This window comes from Pelophylax lessonae (assembly GCF_965119305.1).
Source record: "Pelophylax lessonae genome assembly, chromosome: 3".
In the NCBI taxonomy this organism is placed as follows: domain Eukaryota; kingdom Metazoa; phylum Chordata; class Amphibia; order Anura; family Ranidae; genus Pelophylax; species Pelophylax lessonae.
This window is the reverse complement of record NC_138770.1, coordinates 189,123,316-189,134,888: the sequence shown is the minus strand read 5'-3', so window position 1 is coordinate 189,134,888 and position 11,573 is coordinate 189,123,316. Positions and strand designations below refer to the sequence as shown.

Genomic DNA, 11,573 nt, shown 5'->3' with positions numbered 1-11,573 from the left:
CTGTGGCTGGCTGGTACAGGGCCTGTGGCTGGCTGGTACAGGGCCTGTGGCTGGCTGGCTGGCTGGTACAGGGCCTGTGGCTGTGGGTCACTGGCTGACACAGGGCTGCTGTGGGTGGAGGTATGGCTGTGATAAACTCCCGCGAGACTAGTCCCGACTTCAGACGAGGCTGTCCAAGGCGAGGGAAAGCGGCCTAAGAAGGCAGAATGATGTCACAAAAAGATCGGCAATATCGGCCAGTTCTGGGGCCGATACCGATATATCAGGGAAAGTGCATATCGGCCACCGATAATCGGTCTATCCCTAGTCTGGAGTTATAGGTTGACCAGGACCCTTATGGGAACCTTCATTCCAAAGAGCAGCTTTGCACCATTCTTTAGGATCACACAGATTGTACCGTTTACTTGTGATGCAAACATGTGTAACAGCTGATTATCAAGTAAGTAAGGAATGTACTAATTTAATTACGGCCATTGCAATGTGGTGTTTGGTTCTTGCACACAGTTGCCAAATCCCTCAATGTAGTTAGATCAGATGGTCTATGTGAAATTTAGTGTATAAAAAAAAAAAAAAAAAAAAAGAAACCCATGCTTTTTCATCAAAGATCATTAATTTATTTATAGGAAATGAATGCACAGTAGCACTACGTACACACACACTAGTACATTTTAGTATAAAAAGAGAGTACGATCCATGATAAAAAGTTTAAAAGAAGAATAAGTGCTCGCCAGATGGATGCACATAATGGAGACCATGTATTTCTCAAGATATGCTTGAAGTGCATCACACAGATTCAGGCACCTGCTCCCAACAGTGTTAAAACAGTCATCTATGTACATAAAAAAAGAAAAGAAAATAATAATAAATGACACACACAACACATTACCTCTCTAATATACACATATTCCTGAAAGTTTCCTATAGCACCCTTCAAATCGGTATCCAAACAATCCTCTATAGTCTCCTTCACTGAAGGTAGAACCTCAATTTATCTAACTCTAGATATCCCCCCTAGGGATGAGAATTCAATGCACTACCACTATGCATGCGCAGCAAGAGGAAACACTACCTACATTTCCCCTATATAAAGCTTTTCTCAAACCAGGTGTGTTAACTACGTCCCTTATAATCACGCCTATTTTAACGGAATCCTTCATTAGATGCACAACTTTATTTTATGCTGTAACACAAGATAATGCTGTAATATTGCCATGTGCACTATGTATTAGGCAAAAAAAATAAAAAATCCCTAGGTTCCTTTTGTCCCTTTTGCTCACATAATCTTTTTCTACTAAAGCTGATCTGTGTTTTGGAGGATCATCAAGGTATTGTGAAACAAAACTCAAGACATGAGCATGTTCATATATGTGTATAGCGACATGGGCATAGGGAGGGCAGGCTTTGGCGCTGTGTATGCTTGTACCATGTGTCTACCGCTACACAAGGCTACATGACAGAAGCAGGCCTAGGGTACAGCACAAAGTAGTACCAAGAACAAAAAACTGTCTAAGCCAAAAGAGTCAGACAACTCCGCTTCATACACATTGCAACAGGCGCCATTTCTTAAAACTATGCCCAGCCATTTGAATTCTAAACTCATGCTTACTATTATAATAAGTGGGTGTAGGTAATCATCACAGGGTGTCTATCTTGCACTCTCACCAAGGTTCAGCACAAATTCCAAAGCTCAGTTCCTAAGACTTACACCTTCGTTCCAGAGAATAGTGTGTTCCATTCATTCAATTTAAAGGATTTCCACGTTCAGGGCTCTACAACCCTATAGGTAAATCCCCTAAAGATGGCCCAGCCTCTTGGATCCACCTCTTGCCATCTGATATCATGGCAATACTTCAGCATCTGAAGATTTGGAACTTATCAGGTTTTATTTTATTCTTACACTGGACGCCAGTAAAAGGTAGAAGACGTTCCTACATTTCCACTGAAAGTGTAAAACCTTTTAGTGCCTCCCACGAACAAGACCCTCAGATTAAGGGATAGTGCCTATATAAAGAACCTGCTGCGCAGTATAATGAATAGTATCTATACAATGACTATAAACATGTTGCACAATATAACAAATGTTGAACATACAGTAAGTTTGATTATGGAGCATCTTTACAGGGGTATATCCTGCAGTTTAATCCATATGGTGATCTTGCCATCTCAATTGAGGAAAGGCTTTGTCCAGGATGAAGTGACTTTTATGTCAAAGACATTGAGATAGCTGAAAAACAACCCAGTTATGCTGTGTGATTCTTTGTACTGTAACAAGTTACAGTGTAGAAAATCCAAACGTGTAGACATGACATGCATTGGCTGTCCTGGGACTAAGGTACACGGCATAGGTGTACAGGTCAGCAGAGGTCCCCAATTGTACACATAATCTTGTCTAGATCACCATGGTCTCCACATAGAAGGGGCAGGAGGTGGCTGAATTTCGGGGGTCCTGTCACTGTCCTGCACAGGCTCTGTCCCTCCCTTGACAATATCCGATTCCTCTGCATCAGAACAGCTGTCATCGGAGGAAGATCCCAACAATCCCAGGCCACAGGAAGAATCCGAGACAGGAGAATCCAGAAGCACATCAAGGACAAGATCCTGTATGTTCCCCTCACTTAAAGGCATAGACTCTAATAGATGATTGAGCAGCTCTGCAGCCAGGCCAGAATCAATGCCAGGACAGCTAGACACAAAGGTGTGCACCTCATGCATGCACTGGATGTAGCCTGCAGCAAAGCGCTCGCTGGCCTCCCTCTGCAACCGGTCAGCCTCTGCAAAAAAAACAAGGCAAACATCAGTACCCTCATATTACACAGGGCTAGACATCATGATGTATACAGCTGTCAGAATAGGCGTCTCTACCTTCAGCACTAGCATAACACAGAATACTAACATGCCATACCATCTATAGGCCATCTTTACTGCTAAACTCAACAGAGGGAATTGAGATGAACCTTTTATTGTTATTGAACCTAAACGTACAAATAAGCCTTGCAGACACAGCCCCACTGTAAGAGAGTATTTTCAAGTTTCCTATGGACACAAAGAGCTGGCTTGGGAGCGAGCACATGGAGCCCCCCATAGCAAGCTGCCGCACTCGGTGGGGGAGCAGAAACCAGGAGCACCAGCATGGGACCTGGGAAGAGCAGATCGGGGCTGTTCTGTGCAAAACCACTGCATGCTTGTTATTGTTTTAAAAATAAAAAGTTTGCTTTTACAATCACTTTAAACCTGATTATGTAATAAAGAACAGCTTTTTTTTTTAAAACAACAACATATATTCACAAAATACTTATAATCTGATCAGCCATTTTTCTGATTTACAAACTCCATCTGCACCCAGATGGTGACACTGAGGGATATTTACTAAAACTGGAGCACTCAGAATCTGGTGCAGCTGTGCATAGTACCCAATCAGCTACTGACTTCAGCTTGTTCAATGAAGCTTTGACAATAAAACCTGGAAGCTGATTGGTTTCTATGCAGAGCTGTACACTAGTCTGTCTGCGCATTAGACTACAAAAAATATCCCCACAATGATGAGGTTCACCTGTACTTTGCTCTTCCTTAAAGCAGAGTTTCACCCATTTTTTCACGTCCATTGCAAGACAATGTCCACCCGCAGAATAGTATGTAATGGCAATTATTTGTTTTTTTTTATTGCTAAATACCTTCTTCTTCTTCTCTCTGCAGTTGGCATTTCCTGTCCCGGCCGCCGAGGCTGTTTTGTCATTAGGCGATTCCCTAGGACTCCTGGGATATCGGCATCATCTATCCCAGAAGTCTCAGGGATGACTAACAATGAAATCTGGCGGTAGAGATGGGAAGTTCTGTGTTGATTGACAGGTTGCCAAAACAACGGGGCGGGAAATTCTGCTGATGCTGACACTGTTATGGCAACCTGTAAACAACACGTCGTGCCACGTATAGGCATTACTGTGCAGGCACGAGCCAGCTGCTCAGAATCCCGGAAGCAAATAGCAACAGGCTTCAGATGCCCACATTATGAATGGTCCCTGCCTGCCTTCTGGGATTCTGTGAATAACAACAAATTGGAAGTAAGAAGAAGGTTTACACTTACAGCAAAAACCTAATTTTATAGTACAACTAACAAGAATGATGGGGTGCTTTTTGAAAAATTGTCAAGGAGGCTGGAACTCCGCTTTAAAGTTGCCTAAAAGTTTCCTATACAAATATATAATGCCATACGGCTTGAAAGGTCACTGTTTATATCCTCCAACTCTGACTATTGCAGAGACAAGAGAGAATATGAAACCAGTACTAGCAGTAATGATACATTTTAACCATGTTTAATGATTTTAGTTAACAACATATAAAAAAAAAAAAAAAAGAATAACTTTTTTTTTTTTTTTTTTTTTTAGATATTTGACTAGGATTCCATTTTAAGATATATTTGGAATATGAACTGAAAACCTCCTTCTAGTGTAGCCAATGTATTTATACATTGTTACTAAATTATAACAGCTAACGAGTAAAAAAAAAAAAAGATAAACAATGTTTCAATCCATCACAGCTGATTGGTTGTTATCTTCATGTTGTAGAATACCAGCCAGAAATTGAATTGATCATTGTTTTCATAAATGAGACCACATATTATCCACTTATTCAGCAGCAACCAAATTATATAGTAAATTTGTGTCATATATTTACAATTCAAATACCCACCAGTGGATCTGCTCTGTAAAATCCTTTGTACTCGCTTCACGGTGAGCTCTAAAACCTCTGCATTCTCCATCTTTGATTGAAACTAGTCATAAAAAAAAAAAAAAAAAAAAAAAAAGTGCACATTAATATTATTACCATCTCATCATTTGCTACTGTGAATTTTAATATACAGTATGCAAATAGTTTATGATTTATGGAGTAGATGTTAATTATTTCTATTAGGTGGACATCTCTATACAAGTTAAAATGTGCAATGGGTAGTATACGGGCTTAGTGGTTTGCATTTCTGCCTTGCAGCACTGGAGTTTTCGATTCAAATTCCAACAATGGACCCTATCTGTATTGACTTTGCATGTTCTCTCTGTGCTTGTGTTGTTTCCTCCAGGCCTCCTGTCTGAAATCGGCCTCAGTATATATAAATGTACTGTATGCATGTGAGACAGGGACCATAGACTGTAATCTAGACTGGCACACACCTCATTGTCAGCTAGGATTCCCCTTAGCTCCTGCAGGCTCTCATTAATTCTTGCCCTTCTCCTCTTCTCAACCAGTGGTTTTCTTGTCTGAAAAGAGAAGGAAAAATTAGATAAATGTGATAGCACTCACCTTCGAAGCAGGAGAATGATGCAAAACCCAGGACATGTGAATACACACGCACATTGCTGAAAGTGAGGACTTGTGCCAGTTGAAGGCTAATATTTAAAAAATGGAGAGTTCTACCTAGAAAAACTGTCACTGAGTGTCAGCGAGACAAGAGAATAGCAATCTAAGTGGTTTCACCAAAGGTGGTCTTTGTATACAGCCAATGCACTAGCTCCCCAAGAAAAGAGAGCTCTTATGCCTTCCTTTTCCTATTCTACTCAACTTACTGGAGGGAAAATATCGACAGGACCACCTTAAATGCCCCGTTTACCAAGACCTCATCTGCAGTAGCATTGGACATTCTACAATTATTACACTTCATTTTCAATTAAGGTAATGCACATCCTCACATAAAGTATGCTTTAAACATCCAAGGGAGACTGAGCTTGTTTTTTCTATTAGATATATTTGGTTCTGTTTTACCTTCTTTTTATTTTCCATAGCTTCAAGGTTACCCTGCGAGAAAGGAGAGATCCATCTCTGCCTTTACAAAATGCTTTCCAAGGACCTTTGTATCTTTATATACACGAAACATCATGCCCACTATCCAACACAGATAAATGTAGTAGAGCACCTCTCCTAATCTAACACAAGGGTACAATACAGAGCGTTCAACTACAACACCTACCAGGCTAGGGTCATGTCCATGTACTAAAGAACACCAGCTCCAGTGATATTGTCAAAGTCAAAACTATCCAAATGTGAAACACACACAGATGCAATATTACGTTAGTGTGACCTTCTATACTTCTTTGACATTGTACATTTCCTTCTTGGTAAAATACTTTTGTATATTGAATATTCAGTGTACGCCATGTAATGATGATGTGTTGTTTGTAATTTTTTCTTTTTTTTCCCATAAAAATTAATAACAGTTAAAAAAAAAAAAAAAAAATTGGAGACAAAAATGGAGCTGTCACCCATAGTAACATTCCTCGTCTCATTCCACCAGGGAATAAATGATAATACCCGATTCATTACTATGGGCAAAACTGTGCTTTTGTTCCAGGGTTCTGCTCTTTATAAATATTAAACAAATATTCTTATTCTGCACAAAGGGGCAGCCGCAGATTTAAATTGAATATTAATATGCAGTAGCTCTAATTAAAGGTAAATAGTGGACAGCTAAAAAGTTGACAATTACCTTATCCAAATATCTCTACAAAAAAGAGATTTTTCATTATTTCTTTTGTCAAAAATAAAACTTTGTCACCAATTTTAACACTTAAAAATACCCTTAAACATAAATTAACAGCAACAATCAATACGGCATTTCATTCTCTATTACTCTTATTCCATAAGCGGACTGTACAAAGATGTTACATTTTCTAAGTACATATGTACATGACGTTCTATTTGAAATGCAGTTTATTGTCCGGACAACAATTTCAGTGCAATGACAGATTAACAGATTTCTGTCCCCGTTTAGAACTATTCCCACACCAAGTATAAATAAGATTTGGAGAGAAATGTTCTTTGATACAAGTTCCCTTTTACCAATGGAAATTTCAGTTTACTGTCCCTTAGAGCCGGTTCACATACAGGCGACCCAACTTGCTGGGGCGACCTGTGAAGTCGCGGTGCACAGCGCGCACTGCGACCTCGGAGAGACTTGCAGGGACTTCATATCATTGAAGTCAATGCAGGTCGCTCCAGGTCGCCCCATAGTAGTACAGGACCCTTTTTCTAAGTCGGAGCGACTTGTGTCACTCCTATTAGAACGGGTCCTGTGCTAATCTATGGCAGGCGGCCAAGTCGCCTGACAAGTCGCCCCAGTGTGAACCGGCTCTGCACCCAGGAACAATGGTATTGTTTTATTTACACATAGTACTATTTATTTTTTTTTAAACATATTTTAAACTCCAATGCCTCTATGTTATTGTGCATAAAATAAAACTCAAATAAAAATATTTAATTTACATAATTGTCCCTTTTGGAAATTGAATGTCTACAGGGTAACATGAAAGTCGCAAAGTATTGTTATTAGTTCATGGATGGCCAGAATATTTTCAATGTTTAAAGAAAAATGACTGATCTCAAATTTAAATCCAGACAAAAAGCAAGCAATATACTGTAGTTATATTATTCTCCTTTTTGCATTCTTTGAGGGCTCATTTACAGGACTGGATTTTAACACACAAATTCCGACATGCTAAAACGTATGCGTTGTGGTTCCTTATGATTAAAGATAATGTCTGTTCCCATCTGCAGTGCATTTTTTAAAAAACAAATGTACATTTTTTTTCCCCTGTGCTTTAGGAGGCCAATGGCAGCACATCAAAATGCGTATATGTTGAAAACAGGTATTATCAAGGCTTAGTCAATGGCTGTTAACCTTATTTCAGAATTCTAAATTCAAAAACCCAATTAAAAAACACGCATAAACACACATCAATGCTACAGATAAAAGGACACTGTTATCACCCAACTCATCTACCTAATGCCACAAAAACACCTACCTCTACACACATTATTATGAGCAACAGTTTGTGCAATGCTTAACAAAAGCATTGCAGATTTAAATGGGTTCTGACAGCTGCCTGTGTACTTTGCTGTAAACACAGCAGTGGAGCCTTTCACCAAAATCTACTTCTAGGGCTGTGAGAAAAAAAAAAACTATTACAATCATCAATGGGCACTATACATTTATACAGGTAACTATCCCTGTATACTACTGAGCTGTACCCGGACTTGATTCTGACACCGGGAATTCAAATCGTACACAAAATTCCATAACCATTTCCTGACCAATTCTTCCATGTACAGTAATACCAATTCCTCATCAATCCTTCTATATTATTAATATTATACATCACCAACAGTTTGTGCAGCACTCTGCAATATAAAAGGAGACAGTACAGTTACATCACAGAAGGATTGGGGGGGCTCTGCTCATGGAGCTTACAATCTAAAAGTGAGGGGGAAGTACTACCAATTCCTGATCAACCCTTCCATGTAATACCAATTCATCTATCGTTTTGTACAATACCAATTCCTCATCCATTCCTTCATCAAATATCAGTTCCTCATCCGTTCTTCTATGTAATACCAATTCCTTATCCATCTCACCATCTAATGCCAATTCCTCATCAATCTTTTCAGGTTATACATATTCATTGGTCCCTCCATTTAATGTCAACTCCTCATCCATTCCTCCAACTAATACCAATTCCTGATCAGTCATTCCATGTAATACAAATTCCTCACCAATCATTCTGTATAATACAAATTCCTTATCTATCGTTACTATCTAATGCCGAGCCCTCATCAATCTTTCTATGTAATACCAATTCCTCACCAATCATTCTATGGAATACCAATTCCTTATCTATCGTCACTATCTAATGCCGAGCCCTCACCAATCATTCTATGGAATACCAATTTCTTATCTATCGTCACTATCTAATGCCAAGCCCTCATCAATCTTCCTATGTAATACCAATTCCTGATCAATCCTTCTATGCAATACAAATTCCTCACCAATCGTTCTATGGAATACCAATTCCTTATCTATCTTATCATCTAATGTCAAGTCCTCAATCTTTCTATGCAATACACATTTCTCACCAATCTTTCTATGCAATACCAATTCCTTATCTATCTCACCATCTAATGCCAAGTCCTCATCAATCCTTCCATCTAATACAAATTCCTGATCAACTCTTCCATGTAATATATATTCATTATTCCCTCCATTGCTCCAAATAATACCAATTCCTGATCAATCCCCCATGCAATACAATTTTTCATCAACTCTCCCAATACCAATTTCTCATCCATTCCCCAATGTAATATCTGTTCTTTATCAATGCATCCATGCAATACATCAATTCCTCCAAATAATACCAATTATTTGTCCATTCCTCCATGTAATACCAATTCCTGATCAATGCTTCCATGGAATACAAAATCTGCATTAACCATTCCATGTAATGCCAATTCCTGATCAATCCTATGTAATACAAATTTCTCATCCATCTCGCCATCTAATACAATGTAAGATCAGTTCTTTATCAACCCTTTCATGTAATACAAATCTATCAGTCCTTCCATTTATTTCCAATTCCTCTTCATTTCCTCCACACATTACCAATTTCTGATCAATCCTTCCATAGAATACAAATTCCTCATCCATTCCTTCATGTAATAAATTCCTGATCAGGCCTTCCATATAATACAAATTCCCCATCCATTCCCCTGTGTAATACAAATTCCCCATCCATTCCCCTGTGTAATACAAATTCCCCATCCATTCCCCTGTGTAATACAAATTCCCCATCCATTCCTCTATGCAATACAAATTCCCCATCCATTCCCCTATGTAATACAAATTCCCCATCCATTCCCCTATGCAATACAAATTCCCCATCCATTCCCCTATGTAATACAAATTCCCCATCCATTCCCCTATGTAATACAAATTCCCCATCCATTCCCCTGTGTAATACAAATTCCCCATCCATTCCCCTGTGTAATACAAATTCCCCATCCATTCCCCTGTGTAATACAAATTCCCCATCCATTCCCCTATGTAATACAAATTCCCCATCCATTCCCCTGTGTAATACAAATTCCCCATCCATTCCCCTGTGTAATACAAATTCCCCATCCATTCCCCTGTGTAATACAAATTCCCCATCCATTCCCCTATGTAATACAAATTCCCCATCCATTCCCCTATGTAATACAAATTCCCCATCCATTCCCCTATGTAATACAAATTCCCCATCCATTCCCCTATGTAATACAAATTCCCCATCCATTCCCCTATGTAATACAAATTCCCCATCCATTCCCCTATGTAATACAAATTCCCCATCCATTCCCCTATGTAATACAAATTCCCCATCCATTCCCCTATGTAATACAAATTCCCCATCCATTCCCCTATGCAATACCAATTTCTGATCAGGCCTTCCATGTAATACAAATTCCTCATCCATTCCTCCATGTAATACAAATTCCCCATCCATTCCTCTATGTAATAGCAATTTCTGATCAGGCCTTCCATGTAATACAAATTCCTCATCCATCTCACCATCGAATCCAAAATTCTCCATGTCACAGAGTCCATATTAGTTGAATACAATGAGAGTGAAATGTTGCAATGGAAACAATGCCTATATCGGGCACATAGAGAGGAGCAGAGCCCAGTGCCCCCCTTCCCCGGTACACGGAGATGCGGGTGTCCATCCGAGGGAAGTGACCCGTATGAGATCTCAGGTAGAACACACTGTACATAGAATGTACACACATGTGTGGCTCCAGGCCTTGGCGGCCATGCCGTGTATAGAGAAGCCATGTCTCACCTGCCTGTCCCCCCGATCCATGATGTGACTGTGGGCAGAGTATGGGCTCCCAGTGTGTGTTTATAGGGCGATCTCTCACACCTGCCTCTCCCCCCGCTCCATGTGACTAGACAACGTTCCCCGGGTCCCTTTGTGACGTCACCCTGAGGCTGCTCGCTGCTCCCAGCCGCTCGGCCTTCTTTGCATGTGAATGAGAGGCCGTAGCTGACGTCACGTGATATGAGGCCCAATGGCTGCGCTCGCTATTGTCCCGAGCGGCAGCTGCTGTGTAGGGCAGGAGAAGGTGGCAGAGAGCGGACGGAGATTGTTTGCTTGGCGGCGCCGCCCGCTTCTGCTTTGCCGAGTTAGTGTTCTGAGGTGTATGCATGCCTGCAGCCCTCCCTACTCTTCCCTGCTCGTTTATTTTTGGTCTTTCTAGGCCGTATTTTCACAGGTCTCCCGAGTCTGAGGAGAGTAAGTAAACTTTATGCTTTCCACCTCAATTTCCCCTGCATTTAAGGTCTGCTTCACACTGGTGGAATGAAATACCCCAGGCCTTGGTTGTTGTAAGCAGCACATTGTACTGTAACCTTCATTTTTTTTTTTTAGAACTTTATTGAAATGTCACAAAATGACATTTAAAGTTTATGGAAACCCTCACCTTGTAAAACAACCTGTTCAGTTTAACCACTTCAATACAGGATAGTTACACCCCCTTCCTGCCCAGGCCAATTTTCAGCTTTTAGCGCTGTTGCATTTTGAATGACAATTGCGCTGTCATGCAACACTGTACCTAAACTAAATGTATGTCATTTTTCCCACAAATATAGCTTTCTTTTGGTGGTATTTGATCACTGCAAGGTTTTTTCTTTTGCTACACAAAAAAAAAAAAAAAAGACCGAAAAGTTTGAAAACAAAAAAATTTTTTTTTGTTTACGTTATAAAATTTTGTAAATA

The 11,573-nt window shown here is 39.9% G+C and overlaps 1 protein-coding gene across 1 annotated transcript; it reads right to left on the bottom strand.

The window, feature by feature from the left end:
• Positions 1–1,897: 1,897 nt before the first annotated feature.
• On the bottom strand, positions 1,898–10,914 carry LOC309551693 (transcription cofactor HES-6-like). The gene is made up of 4 exons (XM_082252373.1): positions 10,638–10,914; positions 5,163–5,249; positions 4,687–4,768; positions 1,898–2,771 (listed from the first exon to the last, which is right to left on the bottom strand). Exons 1-4 carry the CDS (start codon positions 10,656–10,658, stop codon positions 2,395–2,397), a joined length of 567 nt encoding a protein of 188 aa, XP_082108499.1. The 5' UTR covers positions 10,659–10,914; the 3' UTR covers positions 1,898–2,394.
• Positions 10,915–11,573: the final 659 nt, after the last annotated feature.